The sequence below is a fragment of the Anser cygnoides genome, chromosome 14 (genome assembly GCF_040182565.1).
Source record: "Anser cygnoides isolate HZ-2024a breed goose chromosome 14, Taihu_goose_T2T_genome, whole genome shotgun sequence".
Taxonomy (NCBI): Eukaryota; Metazoa; Chordata; class Aves; order Anseriformes; family Anatidae; genus Anser; species Anser cygnoides.
The window spans coordinates 590,361-614,392 of record NC_089886.1 but is presented as its reverse complement, the minus strand read 5'-3'; the positions used below and the strand labels follow the sequence as shown (position 1 = coordinate 614,392).

The following is a 24,032-nucleotide window of genomic DNA, read 5'->3' as shown; positions in this document are numbered from 1 at the left end:
GCGGCCGTCCGGCCCCGCCCCGGCTGCGCCCGGCAGGCTGCGCGGCGGCCGGCGGCTGGTTCCTGGAGCGGGCCTCGGCGGGGGGAGGGGCCGGGGCAGCAACCGCCGCGGGCCGGGGGCGATGGTGGCGGCGGCGCCATGATCATAGAGAACGTGGAGGCGCTCAAGTCCTGGCTGGCCAGGCTGCTGGAGCCCATGTGAGCGCCGCGGGGCCGGCGGGCGGGCGGGACGGGACGGGGCGGGCAGCCGAGGGGGTTGGGGCTGGGGCCGGGGCGGCCGCGGGGGGCCGGGGCCGTCCCCACCGCCACACGCCGGCACCGCCGCCCCGTCACCGCCTGGGGCTGCCGCGGGGCCGGAGGCGCCCAGCTGTGGCGGGCCGGGCTCGGGGCCGTTGGGGCCGGGCGCGGGGCGCGGGCAGCGCTCGGTGAGGGCCGGCCTGGCCCGGCCGCGTGCCCCGCGCGGAGCCGCAGCCGTGCGGCGGGGCTGGGGGCGGCCGCCCGGGGCCAGCAGCAGAGCGGCCGCTCCCGCCGTGCCCTCGCGGCCGGGCCCGGGAGCGCAGCGGGGCCGCCCCGTCACCGTGCGCCGAGGAGCAGCCCCGGGAACGCCGCGCGGGCTGAGCGCCGCCGCCGCCCGGCGCCGCCCGGCCGGGTACGGACCCGCAGGGAGCGCGGCCCAGGCCCGGCCCGTTCCCGGCCCGCGCCGCGAGCAGCGCCCGGCGTCTGAGCGCCGCGTGCGGGTCCCGGGCGCGCGCTGGGCCGCAGGAAGCGCCGCGGCGGCGCCCCGGGGGCTCGGTGTGACGCGGCCCGGCTGAGCGCCCCTCCGCCCCCTCCCCGCGCGTGGTCCCGCCCGGCTCCGCGGCGCGCGCGTTCCCGCGGGTGCCCGGACGGCGCCGTGAGCGACGCGACCCCCGGCGGAGCGCTTCCCTGCCCGGCCGTCGTTTGCGCGCCTCTTCCTAAGGTCGCGGCTCTCCGACGCCCGGCCAGGCCCCTCTGAAAGCCCGGCCGGGCCGCGGCGCAACCCCGCGCGGCCCTGCCTGCCTCCCGCCGCCCCGTGCGGCCCGGGCTGCAGCGCCAGGAGGCAGCCGGAGGCGAGGCTTGGTGGCGGGGGGTGCCCGGCCTGGCCCAGGCGGTCCCGGGGTTCCGTCGGGAAGGTGCAACGCGGCCAGCCTGGCGTAGCGTGCTCCCACCTCGCACGGGTTGCTGCGGTGCAGCCTAAGTGCCTAGGAGAAATTTGCGCACGGAGAAGAGGATGGGCGAGGGCCCGAAGGGACGGGCCGTCTCCTTTATTTAAAACAGAAGGGTCGGACTCAGCTGGCGTGGGCGCTGCCACGGAATAGATTAAATACGGTTTGTTTATTGTAGTGGATGTGCGCGTGAGAATTGTACAATCTGTAAATTTGTGGTTTCTCTGTTGTTAATTGCTATGTTTAACACGGCTTTCATCGGATCTTGGAAACAAGCAAATTAATTTGGAGTCGAGCTGCTTGACTGACAGTTCATTGGGAATTTTGTCTTTAACCAGTGTCATCTGCATTTTTCTTTATGTTTGTTAGTTTGTGTATTTTTTTTATTATTATTTGAGGTAATTTGGGGGTCTACACACTCTATGCTATTTCCCTGTATCTCCATGGTTAACGTTATTTAAAAAAAAATTGCTCCTCTCTTTAAATGTTAATTTAAAAACAAATCATCAAACTCTTTTGGGGTCCTACCTACCCTCTGATAGCTTGCATCTGCGTGTTTCCAAGAGAGGCAGAATGAGGAGCTGTAATACTGATTTCGTACTGTAAAGCCCCTGTAGTACTTCCAGGTAGTCGTGCGGTGATTTTCCGGGAAGTTGCTCTGCTACTCTGGTGCGGTCACACTGGGTGCTGGTTGTGATGCTCTGAGGAAGCTAAGAAACGACGACGTCTGCTCAGTTGCCCTAGAATTGGGTCCTCGTTAAACACGGCAGGAAGGTGGCTCTTCCTGAGCAAACCCGAGGAAGGGGCGAAAGACCAGGAAGGCTGCCAGGTGTGGCAGGGTGTGGGAGGTGGTCACAAGGCGATTAAAGTATCTGGCTGTAATTGGGGAAAAAAAATTGCCGTCGCAGACATCCTGGTGCAGCTGTGTTCATACCGGGTGTCAGAACAGCATCCAGTGTCTGTTGCTGGGCTTTCTTCGGTGGCCCTCCTGTACCAGCGCCTGTCCAACATGCAGTGCTTTGGGCATTCTTCAGCAGAATCAAGAATGGTTCTTTCTCCCCGCAGATGTGATGCAGACCCGTCGGCTTTAGCCAACTATGTTGTGGCGTTAGTTAAGAAAGACAAACCAGAGAAAGAGCTGAAAGCTTTCTGTGCTGATCAGCTGGACGTCTTTCTGCAAAAAGGTACCGTGTTCTACACTTCTTTATCTTTTGTTTCCTGGTTTTCATTTCACTGTGTTTGATGGGGAGAATGATATACTATTGTTTCACTCAAAATATTTCTAGTTATCCATAAATTGATTATTTCTTACAGAGTGTGAAGGAATAAAAATCTTGTTCTTTTTTTTTTTTTTCCACAAGATGATTTTTGTAGCCTGTCGCGTTCACAGTGGGTGGGAGGAAATCCTCTAAAATAAAAGCTAACACTTGATTTGGTTTTAAAACGTACGTCGTGCCGCCAGACATTTCTGTATCAGATGTTTGATAACTTCTGAAAACCTGCCCCACGTTGATCTTCCAGGCTTCTGATGAGCTGCTCAGGGCAATTTGTATCAAATTCAGTGTGTTAAAAGAAACTGCTCACTCTGTAGCTAGCGGACTAACTGTGGATTTGATCATGAGTTTCAGTCACACTTGGCCCTTAGAACATTCCAAAGCTGTAAATGTGATTGAAGGAAAAGTCTCTTTTTTTGTCTTGTAATTCCATCTCCTCGAATGGAACTAATGTTCATTAACCTAAGGCATTGCTGCTCCTGATTTAAGCAGTCTACCCAGATGATTTTTTGTGGACTTTTCTGGTAAAGCCATTCCAAACAATGAACTTAAATCGGTATGTAATATTTTCTTGTCTTCTTTATCTTCAGAAACTTCAGGTTTTGTAGATAAACTTTTTGAAAGTCTGTACACAAAGAGTTACCTTCCTTCTCTTGAACCCACGAAAGTAGAAGCAAAGCCTGCAAGTCAGGAAAAAGAAGAAGTCAAGGAGGAGGTAACCTCTTTTTTTTTTTTCTCTACCTGTTTCTAATTTTCAAATTATCCCTGCTGTAACATCTGTGAGGCAAAATGCAAAAGCAAAATCCATTTTGTTGTGACTAGTAATCTTTTTTTTGGTCTCTGTGCATCTGAATGAAAATGGAAGGTGATCATTCAGAAAGAACATCTTACTTTTATCTAGCTTAATATCATTCACAAATCCTATTCAGATGTCCCTGGCAACATGAGCTGGCAGTGATTTGAAAGGATTTAAGAGATGAGAAAGAAGGAAAAACATTCCAAATCATTTCCTGTTTCAATTTTGTATATTCTGTAAGGAATAAAAATTACTTTAAATGTCTTCTGTAATACTCGAAATCAGTGAAATATGACAGCCTCTATATCAAGGGTTAGTTACTGAAAAAAATGTAACTCATTTGCCAACAGTTTTTGCATTTGTCTTGTTTTTAAGCTTTATTGACAAAATTTAAAGCAATCAAGTTTATGAGAAAGCGAAGTAATATTTCTGTAGTTATCTAAACCCCTTCTATCTTGTATAATCCTCTGCTCTCGGTTCTCTGTGGCATATTATTCTCTGTGTCGGCAGTTTTCCAAGGGAGGAGATCTGTGTTTATTGCATCCTGATGCCCCAGCTTTGAGAGAGAGTTGGGGAAAAATTGCTACTGAAATAAATGTTCTTCATTTCCATACACACATCACTATTCACAAGATACTTTAGGCTGCATGTGTGTTTTAGTTGCTATAGGAAAGATGTAAATGCAGTCAGGGAAAAACTAATACTCTAATTCTTTCCCCCTTGCTCCATGGATGCTTATGTCTTGAAGTGCTGAAAGCAAAAACTGTTGTTCTTTATTTAGTAATGGACTATAACGAGCGTTGTTTTCAGAGAAGTATTCTGAATGGGTATTCAGATTTATGCTTTTGTCTATAAGCCTAAAGTAAGATGAAAGAAAGACCTTGCTGGAATTAGTTGTTCTGTCTTCAGTGTTTAAGCTGGCAGATGGTCACGAAGGTGACAAATAATAGATCAAAATTTGTCAGTCAACCAAAACAAAGTTGTATTATATTGTATTGTGGAATGCAGATGCTGTTTGAATGTGATTCATCAATTGATTTAAATCAAAGTTGCTATTTAGTCTCTTCTTTCATTTCTTATGTCTTTGTTTCTTTGAGAATTAGATCCAGAATTATCACAACAATTTATTGAAGTAGCTTTGGTGATGGAAGTGTATCATTTGCAACTATACAAGACAACAATAGTTTGCTAATCAGTTCTTAAAAGAACTATCGTAACTTCTAACAATTTTTTTAGAATTATCCTCTGTCAACTTAACCACTGCATTAATGGTGGGGAAGGGATCATTTGGTGTAGTTGGTTGGTTTGGGTTTTTGTTTTGTTTGGCTTTGTTTGCGGGTTGGAAGGAAGACGAAGAAAGATATTTAGGACAGTTTTGTGTGACAGTTTTACAGGATCAGGACATTTAGTAGCTATTTCTACCTTAGGAACTTGATGTTTTGTCACGCACCTCAGTGTATTGCGCATTTCCTTGAAATGGAGAGCACAGAATAAAATAAGGATGCAATCAGAGAGAAGCTTAGGTTGGAAGGGGCTCCTGGAGATGAAGTCATCCAATCTTGTTTTGAAAGCAGGACCTTAAACTGGGCTATCCAGAGCCTCGTCAAGCCAGTTCTTGAGTGTTTCTACCAATTCTTTCTAGATAATCCTAAACAAGGATGAATTTATCTTATACAAGCCTGCCTTTTAGTATTGTTTTGACTTGAAAAACTCTTAAATATTATTGCAGGAAAACTTTTGCCACCCAAATTTACAGTACCTTCTAAGCAAAGTAAAATGGCAGCAAACGCATGAAAATGTACAAAATGCGTTCAAACAGATTTACAGTACTGGGGAAACTGACAGACTTCTAATACTGCTTTTGTTGAGGCCAGCGAGAAATGTGATTACTTCAACTATGTGAACAGGTTTGGTTTTTCGTCGGGCTTTTTTTTTTTTTTTTTTTTTGGCTTTAAAGCGTTTATTTCAAAATGTGAATAACTAGCCTGTCTACATGGAGAGAAGTAGTTCTCCTTAGTAGTGTTCCTGCTACGAGATTCAGAAAATGCCTGGTTTGTATAATTGCTTATTCTAATGGGATAGAAGGTGGGCATAATATCTGTCTGTTGTGAATCCTGTTTAAAAACAAAATTTGAAAGTAGCTTTACTTTGGAGCCTCTGCTCTAGAGAAAATCCTAAAAGATTTAAAGCACACAGCCCATCAACCTCTGCAGTGTGATTACTTGAAGTGCTTAGGTATTCTGTGCAAGTAATACTTAAAATGTTGTTTTATACAAGATACTAACTGTGATATGAAATTAATCTTGGTCTTTTTCTTTAAAAAAAAAAAAAAAGCTATGCTCATGCTGACTTGGTGGCTGTCTCTTAAACAGAATTTTCAAGAACCAGTTGAAGAAGAGCGGGATGGCAGGAAAAAGAAACATTCTAGTCCACAGAGAAGCCGTGCAGATTCCAGTGAACAAAGGCTAGTAGTTGAACCAAAGTGCTGATATCTCCTTCTGTATTTGCTGGCAGTCTTTAACTGAGGATTTTTACCCCTTTCTTAGGATTTTCACAAAAACAATGATTTCGTTCCCACTGTTCTCTGTCGGAAATGTTTCTATGCTGATCTCATGCATGAGAACCCTTCACTAGATGTTAGTCTCTTTGGGAAAAGTGACAGTACTTTTCAAATGTTAATACCTAGGGATGCTCTCAGTTCCGTTCTTTCCCTTGTTATATAAATGAAAAGCATTGTTGGGGTGCGGCAGTGTTCTTACTGCCCTTTCCCTATACCTCCCCCCCAACACGCGCTGTCAACATTGTTTTTAGAACTTGTTCTGTTCATCTGTAACTTTTTCACCTTTCCTTTTTTTATTAGTCCTCTTGTAGCTGGTTTCCATGAATGAGTGCTTCTGTATTTTTCTGTGTAATTGGGGAAATCCTGATTCAAATGGGTTTTTTGCTGTCTAAACTGGACAGGACGGACAAACAGTATGTTAACTTGCAAACTTGTTTTTGAATTGGGTTTCTCTTTTCATAAATATGGTCTACATATGTGTTTTTCTAGAACCAGAGAGAAAAAGAGAGATGATGGAAAATGGAGGGACTATGACAGATACTACGACAGGAGTGACTTGTACAGAGACAAGTCCAGCTGGCGACGAGGCAGGAGTAAAAGTCGTAGTAAAAGCAGAGGGTTAAGTCGAAGTCGTAGCCGCAGTAGGGGTAGAAGCAAAGACCGCGATTCGAGCAGAAATGTTGGTGAGTACTCAAGGTGTTGCTTTAGGAGAAGATATAATGTCAGTGATGTGTGGTGACTCCTACGTACTGTACGGTCTAGCAGGCTGTAGATGTCCTTGAGCAGTCTGAGCAAACTTTGAGAACTTTGTGTTGCTGAAATCATTAAGATGCTGTTCTTCAAAGTAGAGTAATTAAGGGAATTGTGTTCTTCACTAACCTCTTAATTTATCCGCAGGTGTATATCAGTAGCTGATATTTATGTGCTGTATGTGTTAACAAAGCTGTTGATTTTTCAAAGATGTACTATATTTTTTGCTAAGTAGTATAAATCTCTTTTTCATTTTGTTATTGTGTATTTTTAGAGAAGTTTTCTTTCTAATTCAAGGTGGTTACCACATGATCCGTTGTACTTTTAGGGCTAATTCAGAACTGTTGGAAAACTAAGGGGCACAGATTACTACATGTTTCAATGTGTGTTGAGACCACATTAGTTACTGGTGGGCGGAGAGGTTTGTTGCTTTTCTCCCCCTTTCTACTTCAAAAGAAAGCTGTAATCCAAGAAGGGATAAGGAGTAGAGGAAAGAATGTTCATTTTGCAAAGGAAACGTCTAGGTTTCTGAAGTTAAAACCCTGTTTGCACTATATTTAGTTTGTCTTCCATTGGTAAGACTAATCTGCTTTAAGAACAATTTAACATGCAAAATATTGAATATTTAAGTAAACGTCTATACTGTTGCGTAACATCTTTTTTTCAGGTCTCTGATATACAGAGCAAAGTATGAAGATGTACCTAATTTTGTTTTTGTTTTGTTTTCTAAGCAGAGCACCGTGAGAGATCAAAATTCAAGAGTGAAAGAAATGATGTTGAAGGCTCATATAATCCAGTTTCTGTGTCTCCAAGTAACTCTACTGAACAGTATTCTTCTGCACAATCTATTCCCAGTGCTGTTACTGTAATTGCACCTGCGCACCATCTGGAAAACACAACAGAGAGCTGGTCAAATTATTATAACAATCATAGCAATCCCAGTTCATTTGGCAGAAACCCTCCACCTAAAAGAAGATGTCGAGATTATGATGGTAAACTGTTTCCTAGTCTTCTGTTTCCTACCTAGTTTCAATAATTCTGTAACATTTTTTTTAGGTATTCAAGTTAGGTGTAGCAAGTCAAAATGCAGTAGCTTGTGGTGTATCTTTATATGTAAAAATGCACGAATGACCGATATTTTACTGGGAAAGGAACTAATCTTGCTGGAAGCAGTTCATTTGTAATCTGACAGCTGGTGGATAGAACATGGATTTTGTTCACAATGCTACATATTTGCCTTGGCAAATAACTTAATGACTGGCAGTTCTGAAAAAGATTTCACTATATGTGTTTAATGTAAAACGTGGTACATACGCATGCTTTGTTTTTCCACGGCTTTTCCTATGGATACATATATTTGTCTGTATGCTTTTATGGAAAATTACCATAATTGGAATTATTTTGAAACCTCATCTGATAATGTTAAGTCATTGATTGTATGTTTTCTTTAGTAAGAAATTCCAGCAAAAACTGAGATGACATTAATTGTTGACAACTAATTTTTTTCCCCTCTAAGAAGATAATTAATTTTCTTGTTTTGCAGAGAGAGGCTTTTGTGTACTTGGTGATCTTTGCCAGTTTGATCATGGAAACGATCCTTTAGTAGTAGATGAAGTTTCCTTGCCAAGTATGATTCCTTTCCCTCCACCACCTCCTGGACTTCCTCCTCCTCCTGGTATGCTTTTGCCTCCGATGCCAGGTCCAGCTCGCAGTATGAGGATGCCAGTACCACAAGCTCATCCGCAGGCACCACCTCCTGTTGTGCTTCCTGTACCAAGTAAGTTCAAACATTTTTCTGTGTTACTATATGTCACAAAGTTAAAATGATGGCTCGTTCTGGAAAGGAAATTTTTTTCTAATGAAAAAAAGTTGAGATCTAATCTATTGAAAGTTCTAATAAATCTCTGTGTTTGTACTACACTATGTGTTGTTTCTAGCAGCAGATACCTTATGCATCTGAGATCTCTTTTAGCTCAACAGTGATCTGAGTCTGTTCAGCCTTTTTTGTTATCTGGTTGCATATTACATTGTAAATTCTGTGGAGAAAAATCTTAGTATATTGGATATATGATTACTCTGTTTCAGTACTCTTGACTCCAGTTACACAATACATGCTGTCTTAATTGTAACAGGTAGCAGCAGTTATGGGATAAGGAATAGTTTTCATATAGGGTTAACACAAAGCAATTAGTGGGCAGGCTTCTAGAAAACATTTTACACTGGTAGTAGAAAAATGAATTATGAAATTAATCTTGGGGAATATAGTTGTTGTTTGTGCTAGTTTTATTTCAAAAACAGTGGTGCTTCTGGTGAAACTGTGCCTGGCTACAATTACATGAAAGGCACCTGTAGATTATATCTGTTCATACACACTTAGTCTTATTCCTGCTTTTGTTTCCTTGGATTACTTTTTTTCACGAACCCTAGTAGCAAAAGCTTAAAATGGCAAAGGTAGGAAATACTACATTTACCTTATCTAAAGCAAGCTTTTCTAATTAACAGGATAACTTACGCAAAACTTTGCCTGAGCCTTTTAGTGGGTACTGAGTTGGCTTGCTGTTCAGAGTTCTCTGATTGTAGGTGTGTTTTAGTAGGTTGTGTAGGATTAATTCACTGCCCCTCTTTGGCTACATAGAGAGTAGAAGCATGTGTATTGTATATGGTACAAACAAAGCACAAATTAGACAGATTCCTTGCCTGTTAATGCCTTTTGCCCTGTAGTTTTTTGTTCTAGAACTGTAATCTAAATGTTGCTGGTATGTCTTGCTCTGAGCAAGCCTTGATTCTCCATGGCAGAGCTGAGGGAGGAGCTGCTTTAGCTAATGCAAGCTCTAACAGTAATAAAGCTCTGGGGAAGAAAAGTCTTTTTTTCTTTTTTTCCCCTTCCCCTCCTTAGGCTTAAAGCTTTGTTCTTTCTGGGAAAGAGAGAAAGTGTGTTGGAATCAGAGTAACGTAGCAAAATGGAACTTCTTATCCATGGTAAACAATTTTGATGTAGTAGGATTGTGATTATTTACAAGGAATAAACAAATTTTACAGAATTGTTCATACATTTAATCTGTGGAGTCTTACTGATTCTATGATGTCGTTGTAGGACCACCTTTAACACAGTCAAGTTTGATAAATAATCGTGACCAGCCTGGGACAAGTGCAGTGCCCAGTCTTGCCTCTGTAGGAGCAAGGCTACCTCCTCCATTACCCCAGAACCTACTGTACACAGTATCAGAACGTAAGCAAATTTCTTTTTTTAAATCTGCTTGGCATGTAAATTTAAAAGTTCCTCTGCTTGTGTAATTGGAAGTAATTACCTTTATGTTCCTCCAGTGAATACAAATCTAAAAAGAAGTCTGATGGCTTTCCTTGTGGTCAGTGCATCATCTGCTGTTACTGTGTGAAATAGCAGTAGTGTTCTGTCACTGTCTGAGAAAAGTTCATTTGTCAGGAGCTTCTTTTTGGTTTCGTATTTTCAAAATAATAAAACGGTAGCATAAGAAAAAAATTCGTTCATCTTCTAGCTGTTTAGTAGAACATCAGTAGAGAAAAGATGCATCTGCAAACCTGTAATTACTGTTTAACTTGGTCTTTATTCCTACCCAATTTTGGCTACTACTTCATATGAGAGACTTTCTTCTCTCATCTGTGTACCAAAATTTTCTCTAGGCTCTTCATATACATTAGTACTTTATTTCTCTTTTTTCCAGAATTGACCTAATCCTAGCTTTCTAACTTAAAAAATAAAAAAAAGACTGCTTTCAATGGACATGACATCTTCCTTACAGAGCACTTTTTTTTTATGAAAGGAATAACAAAATAACTGGAGAACCCCAAATCATTCAATTTAAACCAAATCAAATTTATATATCTTTGATAATGAAAACAGTAATGACATTTTCATGTTTTATGTGAGCAAACTAAGGCGATTAAAATCTCAGTGTTTTATAATATACCTTTCTGGAATATTATAAATAATATAATAATAAGTAATTATAATATTCCTAGCTCTTTTTTAACATAAATATTCTGGATTTTATTCAAAGGAGAGCTCCAGTTTATGGTCCATGTCATTTCCTTCGTGAATTCCATGCTTTTTAGAATGTCAGTCACTCAAATATCTTGTTAGGATCTCTGTTCAGTTGTCTCCAAATGCTGCCAGGCCATGTTACCATCAGATTCTTTCAGCTTCAGAGCTTCTTCTCAGGAGTGATTCTATCTGTTGTAACTCACAGGGCATCTTTGACTTTAATTGTGCTACATAATTCTCTTCTCCAAAACCTGTGTGGAGGTTGATTCTCAAGTCCTACTCTTGGACTGTTACGGTTAAACTGCTGCTTGCCCTCTTGCAATTGCATGAAGGATCTTGGAAGAGGAACCTGTAGTTCAGCTCACACGAGTTTAATGAAAGTTCTTGGCAGAATCTGAAACTGCTGACTGCAGAGTCAGCGCTGCATGAAGAACATCAGTATTGAAGTTTTGAGGAATCTGTTTAAATTGTCAAGTCTTCGTTGTCATTTAGAATAAGGAGCTGACATGTAGAGTGCTTCAGGTCTGTTGGATCCCCCTGTATTGGCACCCATTTCTGTTCCAGGATATGCTGTGTTTCTCTGGAGGTTTTTCATGGGTTTTATTCATTCAAGCTCTTGTATAGCTTTTCCTTTTTATTGTTGGAAGAATACATCATCTTTGATGTACCTCGGACTAGAGGAACAACACGAGTCAATTCTGTCTTCTTGTGTTCTCACAGTTATCCCTTGTAGTTAAGTAATCATTAATAACTTAATGAAGGTAGGTAGCTAATCTCATATAAATTAAGATAATTTAATAGGTAAGTATTGGTCAAATCACCTGATTTCTCAACTTGCTTTGATTGGAATCATTTAAGTGCATTCTTTTCCAAAAATCCTTCCCTGAAGTAACATAATCTGTTAGCGCAACAAAGACTCAAAATCTCTTTACGTCTTAGGATAAGATGTAAGAATAAATGCTCAAACTAAATATTTTGTTGTTCCCTGTGAAACACTGTCAGACTTAGTGAAGGATGTGATACAGGCACCTCACTTCTTTTTCAGGCACTTCATCATCAGTACTCAGTAGTTGTGATCTATGCACTTTGTACAAACAGTTACAATAATTGAAGGAGAATATGCCCAAGTAGACTTAGGCATAGAGGTGAGATGAGGGTTCTAAATAGCTACACACATTGGTTCTACAACCTCTTTGTTCAGAACAACTTCTGATTCTTGGACATCCATGCGTTTCCTTAAAGGAAAATTAACCCTGAGTCTTAAACTCATTTGAAAAATTCTTTCATTTCTCTCCTTTTTTTATAGATACATATGAGCCAGATGGCTATAACCCTGAAGCTCCTAGTATTACCAGTGCTGGTAGATCTCAATATCGACAGTTCTTTACAAGAGCACAAACGCAGCGTCCAAATCTAATTGGCCTAACATCTGGGGAGATGGATACAAATCCAAGAGGTAGGAAGGGTTTCTAGTCATTGCTGTTGCTATTTTTGTCCAAGAGCGTCAACACTTATTTACCTCTTTTTCAGGCTAAAAGCAGTATATTTTTTTCTCACTGATCTAGTATTTCAGAGCAATTTTCAGACATCTCAACTTTTTTAAAAAATGCTAATATGACCATATTGAAGTAACAGCAGACTTATTGATTAAAAATAACCACTGGCTTGGAAATGTTACAAGGTTGGTTTGTTGTGGTGGTTTTTGGTTGGTTGGGTTTTTATTTGTCTTTAGCCTACAAAGGTACTTTTTGAGTGCTGTTGCTTCTGGAAAGAACAATGATACAGGAAGTTGACTTTAAACAGTACATTTTGCAGAAACTTCTGATTTGCCAAGGGCGTGTTTAAGAGCTGGGGCACAGATGCGATGATCCACAATACTTGCCTCGTCTGGTTCGATGGTAGTTGTGAGGGGAACTATCATGGCTTGTTTTTGTACTTGATGGTCTGACTTTGTCAGCCAGATGCTATATTAAAATGATTGTTGCAGGTAGAATTCTAATTCTCCTAGCCTGTAGAAATTCCAGTCTACATTTAAGTAATTCTGATTCATAAGCTGGATGAATGTGGATGTAGCGTGGCACGTACAAAGTCTCTTTTAGGGTAGAGAAGAAGTCAAGGCTCTTCTTGAGAACAAAAAAGAAATTTTTGTTCTGCTGGCATAGCTTTCTTTCTCCTTCCTGCTTTCTCCCCATGATCTGTAAGGGGAAAGTTGGTAAATTTCAGTGTTTATTGTTACACTTCAGTGCTTCTTACTTAGTGGTAAGAGAGGTTTTTTTGCCCAGTGTTCCCTTCCAGTGACTCATCCTATAAGGAATATTTTTAAATACTATTGCAGAAATTGTTGTTGCTGTTTTCATCTTAATAAATGTCAAAAAAGCAGAGTTGGGGCTTTATTGCTGGTCCTCAGATTCTCTCTAAGAACCCATTCCAGTTGTAAGCAATGGGTCTGTGTTTGGTGATGGTGCTTCAGGCCACTTGTTTTGCTGTCTCTGTCAAGTACCTGAAAGGTTTTCTCTAAAATCATCCTCCAATGTAAGACTGAAACTGTATGCCTGAAAATGCCTAGTCTTTTTTTCTTACGAGTGTAATCAGCAGAGCTCTGGCATATATAAAAACCACAGAAAATTGATTTACAACTCAGACTTCTTTTTAGGAGTTGAATATTTGGCATACACAAGAAACCAACAGCAATAGCATAATTTTCAAATGGATGTAATAAATACTTGGCAAATTATGATCTAGTGCTTCGGATTTGTGTTTGTAGAATTTGCTTCAAATGATAAATGTAACATCTCAGAATATAATTTCATGCTGTAGCTGTGCTTAATTGACAGTTGCTGTTGCTGAAAACTGGATGGAGGGGTGGCAAAGGGGATAGCAGTGGGAGGAATGGGTTCTTGGTTGCCTTTCACTATCAAAGGTTAATTCAGGGAAAGTTGGTTGTTTATTAAGCCCATGCCACATTCCAGAACTCTAACCCGAAATCTCAGAATGTAGTGGGTTGTTTTGTGGTGCTGGTGGTCTGCAGAACCTAAAGCTTCAGTACCTGCAATATGAAGTTTTATCTTTGTTTCTTCAAACTGATACTAATCTTGAAGGTCAAAACTCCCACATCTGCTGGCAGGACTAAATGCTTGTTTTCCTCAGATTGATTAGTTAGGCTAGCAAGTGATCTCTGAAGTAACTTCTTAAACAGAACAGACCAACTTCTTATTTCTTATGTTTTTAAAATCAGCTCAATTTTGTTGTTTAAATGCAAGCTTTATCAATGTTTCCATTGATGTGTGATAAATAATACATCTCTTCTTCCCATTCCTTTCCTTCCCTCCAGCTGCCAATATTATCATCCAGACTGAACCTCCCATTCCCATTACGAATAATAGCAGCAATGTAACTAGAGTTGTGCTTGAACCAGACAGCAGAAAACGATCTCCAAGTAGCATGGAATGTCCACCACTGAAGAAACCATGGTTGGGAAAGTAAGAACTAATGACCACAGTTGACTAACTGGAATGCACTTTAATGCTATCAGTGCTGTAAATATAGCAATTCATTAGTCCCTGTAATTTGAGTAGACTGAGTCAGAAAATCTATATAATAATCGGAGAATAAATACTGGGAGAAAAGGTAGTTCAGTTGTTGTTACTCTCTAGAGTGTGTACTTCTAATGAGAAAATAAAAGTTAAATGTGCATTAACAATTGCTGCCTTGCTTCGGTGCATTTATGTCTTTCTGAATGACTGTCTTGCTCTCATTTTCTCTAGGCAAGCAAATAACAACCAGAATAAGCCAGGATTTTTGAAAAAGAATCAGTATACTAATACAAAATTAGAAGTTCGGAAAATTCCACCAGAACTGAACAATATTACACAGCTCAACGAACACTTCAGTAAATTTGGAACTATTGTAAACATTCAGGTAAAAAACGAAATTCAATTTTGTTTCTGCATGTGGGTATTTTATTTCCCCTGGAGCCTTCTTGAATACAGTAGCTGTACTTTGTTTCTGAGAAATCTTAGTGGAGACTAACAAAAGTAGGTAATCAAATTCAAAAAGGCCTGTTGGTCCTCTCTGCTTTCGTGAGGTCTTGTTACATTTGAAAGACTTGCAGATTTAACAGTATCTATCAGGCTTTTGAGCAACTTGAGCATAATTTTTGAGAGAGATCTAGCAAATTCTGTTTTGTATGGAAGTCCTGCGTTATTTCTTAGGATTTTGGCAATGATGCTACAGGAGAGTCTTTATGCATCAGTTTATTACCATTTTGCATCCTAGAACTGGCTCCAATTCAGTGGTGTTCCTTGCATTATAAGTGGAAAAGCACTATATAAGCAAAACACAGGTAGTTGCATGGTTAAAGTACTAAATTTCCTTTTGTTTTGTTTACACAAAACAATGGCCTCCAGAGTCCTTGGTTAGAGGTCTGAATAAAGACAGATACCTGGGAGGCCTCCCTATTTCCTGAGCTGACAGTTTTAGCCTAGCCCAGAAGATACTGTGGTGCTTTCTACACGATGGTAATGAAATAATGCATTTAAAACACATTACCTCAATCATATCATACTGGAAAGTCCAACTAGAAAGTATGCTTTTATTTCTGTAATGATTATTTTTTAGAGAAAATTTGTCTTTTTCATGATTGCTGCATAATGTTTCTTTGGAAATGTGGTGAATCTTTGCACTGCATATCCTTGGACAACGTTTTTACTTCAGGAGATTATAATAAAAAGCTTTCGGCTTTGTATCAGTCTCTTCAGTCATATCCCAATAGCAGTTTACTGTGCTTTGATTATCCAATGATATTTGGTGGAGAAGTCTCTTATTATTTATTTGATTTTATTTTACTGCATATAGTCTTTGCTGTAATAATGTGTAATATTTGCTAAAATGTACTTGGCTTTAATTGTATTGAATATTTACCTTCATTTTTGAGCTATTAATACCATTAGATATTCCACTTGTTACTGCGGATTATTTGTAGGTTGCTTTGCGACTGGTTGAGATGTTTTCTTTCTTGAGAATTAATGTATTTTCGTCAACTTTTGTTTTAGGTTGCTTTCCAGAATGATCCTGAAGCTGCACTAATTCAGTACTTAACTAATGACGAGGCCAGGAAGGCAATTTCAAGCACAGAGGCAGTTTTAAACAATCGGTTTATAAGGGTGTTGTGGCACAGAGAAAGCGAACAGAATCCCCCATTGCTGCAGCAACCACAGCAGCAGTCGCCCTCACAGTCTCTTCATCACCAGCTTCACCTTCAGCAGCAAGCCCTGACCACGCCTCCAGCCGTAACGATGCATAGCAATATGTCAAAGGTATGCTTTCATAAATTAACCTTCGATATGCTGAAGGTTATCAGTGTTCTTAAGTGACAGCTGCTAGCTTTGAAAATGCAGAGTACAGTGCCCTTCTCATTTTTTTAATATCTGTTGATACACAGGCAATGAATAAACCGCTGGCCTCTGGTGCCTATGTCCTTAATAAAGTCCCAGTGAAACGTCGCCTTGGAGCAGCAGGTGGAAGTCAGTCTGATTTAAGTCAGTCTGGGGCTGTAGTAGAGGATTCTCAGGTATGTTTATGAAAGCTGACCATCTTCATACTTGCTTAAAGCTTTTGCCCGTCAGCTGAAAAAGGGACCTAGCAAATAGAACATGCAAATTCTGTTCCTAGTAGATTATTTCTTTATCACTAAAGTTCTATACAACATGGTCAGTCACTTCTTAGTTTCATGAGCTGCTTATATATACTAGTGAGAATTATTTCAGAAACAAAGTACCGCTATTTTAAGTATCATAAAATATTTTTGGCAGTGCTTCCTATTAAACAAATTTGACGGCCTACATGGGACGTCAGCTTTTTGTTGATAAATCTAATTGCTTTTCCCAGTGATTTGGGAGCTTATGCTGTGCTTCAACAATAGTACTAGAAACTTAGAGAATCCTTCTGTATAGAATTCAAGGTGGTACAGTTTAATTAGCACTGATACCATACTGCAGCAAATGTTCTTGGACGCAAAGAAGTCCTTCCTTGAGAGAAAGAGAAAAAAAAAAAAGGCAGTAACAGTCACTTGCATACCTCTTTTCTTAAGTGTTTGGTCTGAAAGTGCGATGTTAGTTTGTGTTACCAAGCTGAATATTGTGCAGATACAAAAGATCAGCTTTAGCAGTGTTCCTAGTGGATATTTGGATACAAAGGGAATTTTGGATAATGACTAAAATAAATTATCTTGTTAAAATGCTTTCTGCAAAAGTGTTCAACATGATTGCTTCCAAGCAAGTTGACAGTTAGACTAATGCCTTTATACATGTATTTTAATTTTTTTCTCATTGCATAAATCTGGAAGCTTGTGTTTGTTTCATAGAGTGTCTTCCTTTTAAATTATATGATGGTGGTGTATCACTTTCACTTTAACCTATTACATATTTTTGTGTGTGTGTATTTTTACAATTTCAGACGTTCCCTACTTCTACAAGCCACTCAAAAACGGTTTACAGTACTTCAAATTTAAAGACAGCTATGAAGCCTGGTGCAGGGTCTAAACCTCATGATGTGCAAGAAGCTCTTAAAAAAAAACAACAGGTACTTTGCTATATGTTGACGACAGTGTAGTGGTCAAAGTACTTTAAAAAGAAAGGATTGAGAGACACCTTAAACCTCAAATACTGCTATGTAGCTTTCTACGCATAATCAGTGTGGGTTTTATGATTCAATTTTGCAGATGCACATTGAGGATTGGTGTGTGGTTTTTTTTGTTTTTTTTTTTTTGTTTAAGAGCAAGCGATAAGGGGTTGTTGACATTTCTCTGGTTTTAATCTCTGCAGATACGAAAAACTTAAATGACAGCACAGGATATTCAAGGGGTGTTGGGAAGAAAAAAAATAGTAGACTGCTTCAGAACAGGAAGTGGGCAACTTTTCATTGTTATTTTCCAGATCAGATATATTTAATACTAGTGTAGTTCACAGACTAGTAGTTTTTATTATGGCCCTTGCTTATATATATCTTGAAGAAGAAAATATGACATACGAGTACATGTAATGCTAGACTGCTTTTTCTGACTGGAAGGGTTTTCTTCTCACAGGAGGCAATGAAACTCCAACAAGACATGAGGAAAAAGAAGCAGGAGATGTTAGAAAAACAAATAGAATGTCAGAAGGTAAGTTTGGAATGGCTTCCAGTAAAAGTGTTCTGATTTTTTAGGCATCTGTTCAGTGCTGTTCTTGCTGAAGTTTTATATTCCTGCTCTTTTATTAATACATAGATGTTGATATCCAAGCTGGAGAAAAATAAGGCTATGAAACCAGAAGAGAGAGCAGAAATAATGAAGACCTTAAAAGAACTAGCAGGAAAAATATCTCAATTAAAGGATGAGTTAAAAACTTCATCTGCAACCTCTACACCATCAAAATTAAAGTCCAAGACAGAGGTATTTATTGTACAAGACACTTGGCCATCAATCTCCTATAACTATTTCTAATGATGTGTCCTAAAAACGCAACACACTGTTAGATCAATGTACTTCCCAGCAGTATTTTGAATTTCAGTGATAGCTATGGAGAACCAAGCAGTAGTTTCAAGTAACTTGGGTGACCTAGTTTGCATATAACTTATTCGAGCTTGTTCATGTTCTGAAGCATTGAATTCTGGGTCCCTCCAAAAGGTGGGGGGAAGGACATGGAGGCAAATAAAACATAAACAACTGAATTTAGAGGAAAGTGTGGAAGTTGTGTGTTGATCTGCCTATATTTCTTGTATAAATTTATTGCTAAAGAAGTGGAATTAAATATTAAAAGCAGACATTCATGTTCTGCTTTTCCCTTGCATTTTCTCTTTCTATATGTTTTTCTTCAAGGCACAAAAGGAACTTCTAGATGCAGAACTGGACTTCCATAAAAGACTTTCCTCTGGAGAAGATACAACTGAACTGCGAAAAAAGCTAAACCAGTTACAAGTAGAAGTAAGTATGTCTGCATTTATGTTTTTAATGTATTTGATATATAAATGTTTTAAATCCTTTCAAACTGGGGATAGCTTTATACATTATTTGCTGCCTTTTCAACAGGCTGCCCGTTTAGGTATCTTGCCTGTTGGTCGAGGAAAGACAATGCCAGCTCAAGGAAGAGGACGAGGGCGGGGTCGTGGTGGGAGAGGAAGGGGCATGTTGAATCACATGGTGGTAGACCATCGTCCCAAAGCACTAACAGTTGGAGGATTTGTTGAAGAGGAAAAAGATGAATTGTTACAGCACTTCTCTGTAAGTATTAGGTTACGTTAAATAGAGAAACTGGGAATGAGAGTTGGAGATGCAAGTCTTTATCTGTAATACAAACAAATTTATCCTGAATTCATGGAACAAGATATGGATAAACAGTTTCAAGAGTTATCAAGGATGTAAATGTCTTTTATAGCTGATTTACAGTAGCTGCCCAATGCATTCCTTTAATAGGAAAAGCCAAATGGCTTCGTCTTATTAATTCTGTAAGTTAAACTTATTTACAAACTTGTGGTACAGCAAATAGCTGGTAGTTTGCAAGCTGAGTTAATGGATGTGTTAGTATCAGACCTGAGTTAACACAATAAAGGAAAAACACATTTGACATTTCCCTCAGTTAACACTAATCAGAATAAAATGTTTCCCTTTGCAAACCTAGTAAATTTGTCAGGGAGACAATCTAATGCTTCATAAATAGATAAATTTGTGTGTGTTTTTGTTAGTTTGATGTTCTGTCTTGTTTTTTGTTTTTTTTTTAAAAATCTATCATTGCTGTGTACATTCAAATTTTTACCATTATGCAATATACCATTTCTAAAAATGCAATGTTCTGTTAATCTAGACATACTAGACTTCTTTTCTGGTTCCATGAAAAAAATGTTCTGTACTTAGCGTATTCAGGAGCTATATAGCAAAGTTTGATTCCTATTGATCAAATCTCTTCTTTTGCAAGTAAATAAGCTCTAAAGGACATACTTAACAGGTCTGTAGTAGTACAACATTGAAAGGCAGAAGAGATAAGGAAGTGGTGAATTCTCTGGATTCACTTCTCAGCTCCTTTTCTCTATAGCTCCTTTTCTCCTGCAAAATAAATCTCTGCTTATTAGAATATTAATAAGTCTGAGCTTTTGCCCAAAAATACAAGTACAAATGTTGCAGCGTTGCTGGATGACGCAGCTGAGATTTCTCTTTTTCTGTCCAAAAACTAACAAGGTTTCAGTAGTGCTGTGGTACAGAACAATGTATTCGTAGCGCATGATGATCATGTTTCTGGAGGAGAATATTACTGTTTTTCCTCTTATAGAAATTTGGAGATATTGAAGACCTTCAAGAAGAGGATTCCCCACTAAGTGTTGTTCTAACTTTTAAATCTCGCTCTGAAGCTGAGAATGTAAGTGGAATAATGGATTTTTTTCCTGGTTCCAAAATAAGAATTTTTAGCTACTCATGTCTGCCTTTTTGTGTTTTAAAATTGAGCTAGCTTTGATCCTGCTACTTCAAGCTAGCTAGTGCAGATATTTGTTGCTTTTACGTATAGTTTGCTAAAAAGGGAAATAACTCAAAGGTCTTTTGCTGACATAGGTTCAATGTCACCATCAGTTTAGAACTCTGTTAGTCTTTTCAGATTGGTAGTAGAGGAGCATTGTTTATAGGCTCAGGTTTAAATGAAGTTGCTCTTGAAGACTGAAGCAGATAATTATTATGTGTTTGCGATATTTTGATATACCTCTGCAGTGATAGGTGTTGACTGGGTCTACTCATTACTGATGATCTTAAAAAATCCTTTACTTGATTCTCTTTTTGAAAATACATTCATTTTAAACACAATGTAGGCTGCTAACCAGGGATCCCGGTTCAAAGACCGAAGACTACAGATATCATGGTACAAACCTAAGGTACCCTCTGTGTCAACAGAAATTGAGGAAGAGGAGCCTAAGGAAGAGGTATGAAAATATGTTGATAAAGTTATGACTCTTTTAACAATCTAAAAGCTATGAGCTCTTTTCAGATAGGTTTTTTGTTTACTGAAGAAATTCCAGGAAATCCCAGAATCATCTAGGTTGGAAGAGACCTCCAACATCACCTAGTCCAACCTCTGACCTAACACTAACAAGTCCTCCGCTAAACTGTATCACTTAAGCTCTACATCTAAACATCTTTTAAAGACCTCTAGGGATGGTGACTCAACCACGTCCCTGGGAAGCCTATTCCAACGCCTAACAACCCTTTCAGTAAAGAAGTTCTTCCTAATATCCAACCTAAAATATGTTTCTGCAAGCCAGAAGCCTAACTGTTTTTAAATAGTCAGGTACAACTTTCGTGTTTTAAAAAAGGAAAGAAAAAAGAAATCCACTCCAAAAACTTAGATTTGTAAATTAAGATGATAAACATCACATTCTCACATGTATGCATGCTGCTAATATTTTTACTTTATTAATTCTCTACTGAGGGATAAGTTCTGTATATTCTTAGATTGTAATTATGAACACTTTAAGGCTTTTAAAGGTTTTTCTGCCTAGGCATTTAACAGAAACTTGTTTCAGAGTGGGTGGGTGGTTGTTTATTCCTGCTTCCTTTGAAGTTTGGCTTTCTTTCCCTTTCTTGATGTGTGAGACTACTGTTCTTTCCCTAAAGCTTGTGGAAAATAGTTGCGTGCAATTCGGTGAGATTTACTGTAAACAAGAACCTGATGTAAAGAGCAATGGGGAGGCTGTGTTGTCATACAAGTTTCCTAGGATACAGCATGGAACTTCTTTGTTTAAAAACATTTTTTTCTTTATCTAGGAGACTGAAACCTCAGATTTATTTTTGCATGAAGATGATGATGATGATGACGAAGATGAGGATGAATCCCGTTCTTGGAGAAGATGAAACTTGATGTTGGAAATGTATAATTTTAGGAATATAGTTCAAGCTATATCTTTTAAACATTTATTTAAGAAAGTTGATGAGCCAAAAAAAGCTTTACTTTCTTTTCAAACCACAAGATTTAAAGTGAGCAAAGTTTGTTATAAAAACATTTCAGATAAGAGCTGTGATGCCAAGCTAGCCAAAGGCCCAGTAACTTTTTACAGAATTATCAAGCTCACCGGGGTGGTGATTCTTTTCTATTTAAGAAGGTTAAAAAGAGAGAAAGAAAGTGAATATTAGTATTTTCCTGTCCTCTTTTCGTGTCACCTGTATTACCTTGTTTTGTTTTTTATAATGTGATTGATTTGTTAGCTTATAATTGAAAAGATGTTACAGGTTTTATTTAGCAATATTATAGGCTTGGGGGAAAGACACAAACTTTCATTAAATGTTATGAAAGAAAAAAATGCCTCATTTACTAATTGAAAAAAGGTAGCATTTTATTTCATATGCAATCACTCACTGTAGAAATTATTTGTGGCTAAGCTCATCCTTCGCTTATTTAAGGATGTTTGAAGGCCACACAGTTTCTATATTCTGCTTTTTGTGAGAGGAGATGGAAAAAGTAATTCAACAGGTTACTACTATAATATTGTCCAGTTCACTCTGTTTCTTCAAATCCTGCTTCACAAAAACATCAGCAATGACACAGATTTGAGTGAGTGTTTGAGATTTCCTTCTGTAGTTTCAGCGTAGTGTTCAAATTTATACTATTCATCTATTGCATCTCAGTATTTGTGAATGTAATGTTTTATGCTTTCCCCAAAAAGAACGAAATTGGCAACTGCTCACCAGCCATTAGAAACTCTTCTTCCTTCCCTATTTTATTTATGTTCAAGCCAAATCTGTAAAGTGTTCAGAGCAAAATACGTTTTATCCAAAAAATGTCAGTCTGCTGCTCAGTAAGCCTTCAGAGTAGTGTTCAGACCTGTTTTGGGAATGTTAACCATTTATCTTCAAGTATAGATTTTTGTTCAGACACATTTAAGGTGAATACCATTAACATTCTCAGTTGCCTTATCACTTTACCATTTAAAAAAAAAAGGAAAAAGCAAACACACACCAAAAATGGTGTATAATAATAGAAATTAGTATAACAAGTTTAGATACTTAAGCCATGTGTCTTAACTGTTACATGGCTTTTGCAGTTCATGAATATGTGTTACCTAGGAAGCGTTTTCCTTAACTCTCTGCATTTGTACCGTACACTTTTCAGTACATTTTTATTTACTCTTCTATACAAAATAAACAATGTCGGTGCAAAAATGTGCTCCTCTTTTGAATAGTTTACCAGAATATTTGTCAGCAAGTTCCCAACTGAAGAAAAATTTGCATCAAGACTTCTAAATTTCAGTGGCTCTGAACTTAGCTAATGACATGGAGTTGAGCATGCCTTTGAGTTCACTGTTCCCCTGTTACCATCTTGCTGTGGTGGAATATTAAAAATCGAAACAGTGTATTTTTTTGTTTCCTTGTCAGTTGAAGGTAGTATGCCTTTCAGTATTCTTCCTCTTCACACTAAAACCTTTTTATATAATTAGGACTTTCCTGCTAATATTGAGGCTAAATTACATACATGAAGAAACAAGGGAAAACCAATTCTACATACTTAGAATGTCTTGATTTTTCTCCCATTATCTCTACTGTTTTTTTAATGTCTGTGGCTCAGTCAGTGTATATTTTGAAAAATCCATTGCGGCAACCATATTTGAGTCCTGACAGATTAAAAATGATAGAGGGAACAAAGGATTTATATATTTTTTTGTACAGAGTTTTTTCTTAAACTGTATAATTTTGTAAATATTTTGCTTTTTGTGTACTAAAACTACCAGCGTATAGATTTCAATAAGAACTGTTGTATTTTTGTATTTGGAAAATGAAAATTACAGTGAATGAATGAAGCTGTAAGAAAAATTGCAGTAGCCTTTGACACACGTAGAATGGGATTCCTTTTCATATGGTTTTAGCTCTAAAATGGCACCTGACTGGCACACTGTATTCAGAGACACTTGTCCTTTCCCACACGTGCTGGCTTTTCAAGTTGGGCAAGACAGGAAGTAAGTGACTGTGGTAGCTTTATTTAATGATTTTTGGAGAGCTTCACATGATTACTTTTTTTTTCCCTTTAGAGTACACATTGGCAGGCTTACATAAATCCTCAAGTGACATCCCAAACATGATTTGTAAATGCTGAGGCACAAAAATGAGTTGTGCCTCTGAACTTAGCTTGTGTATTGGAAGCATGCTATTATATTATTGGGGATTTAAGTGATGGGCAGCATAGCAGTATCTGACTTGTGGTCTTTAAGGAGTAGGAAAGATGTTTGAAAGTGACCTTCATTTTGCCAAAGCTTATCTCCCTGTACCTTAGGGTGTATGTACTAGGCAATATTAAACTGTTCTGGTTTTTTGCGTGTGTTTTTTTTTAGTTTAATAGGTAACATGACAGTACAGCTTGCTTTACGGTAACATTTTATTGTGAAATTAATGAACTTCAGAGAGTATGTTAGATAGAACTTATAATCAACAGTGGAACTTCCGTACA

At 39.0% G+C, this 24,032-nt stretch overlaps 1 protein-coding gene across 7 annotated transcripts; it reads left to right on the top strand.

Annotated features, from left to right (window-relative positions):
- Window positions 1-39: 39 nt before the first annotated feature.
- Window positions 40-23,895, top strand: RBM27 (RNA binding motif protein 27). Of its 7 annotated transcripts, none has more exons than XM_066977141.1 (21): window positions 40-197; window positions 2,249-2,367; window positions 3,048-3,172; window positions 5,626-5,717; window positions 6,303-6,496; window positions 7,298-7,555; window positions 8,107-8,340; window positions 9,658-9,792; window positions 11,891-12,040; window positions 13,916-14,063; window positions 14,349-14,502; window positions 15,636-15,899; window positions 16,025-16,153; window positions 17,038-17,163; window positions 17,669-17,740; window positions 17,846-18,010; window positions 18,437-18,541; window positions 18,647-18,838; window positions 19,881-19,967; window positions 20,410-20,520; window positions 21,362-23,895. In XM_066977141.1, the coding sequence occupies exons 1-21, from the start codon at window positions 139-141 to the stop codon at window positions 21,446-21,448; spliced, it is 3,006 nt and encodes a 1,001-aa protein (XP_066833242.1). In that variant the 5' UTR covers window positions 40-138; the 3' UTR covers window positions 21,449-23,895. The 7 variants fall into 7 exon arrangements, with proteins under 7 accessions (XP_066833242.1, XP_066833240.1, XP_066833241.1 ...); XM_066977139.1 differs by having other exon boundaries at window positions 17,666-17,740; XM_066977140.1 differs by having other exon boundaries at window positions 7,295-7,555.
- Window positions 23,896-24,032: the final 137 nt, after the last annotated feature.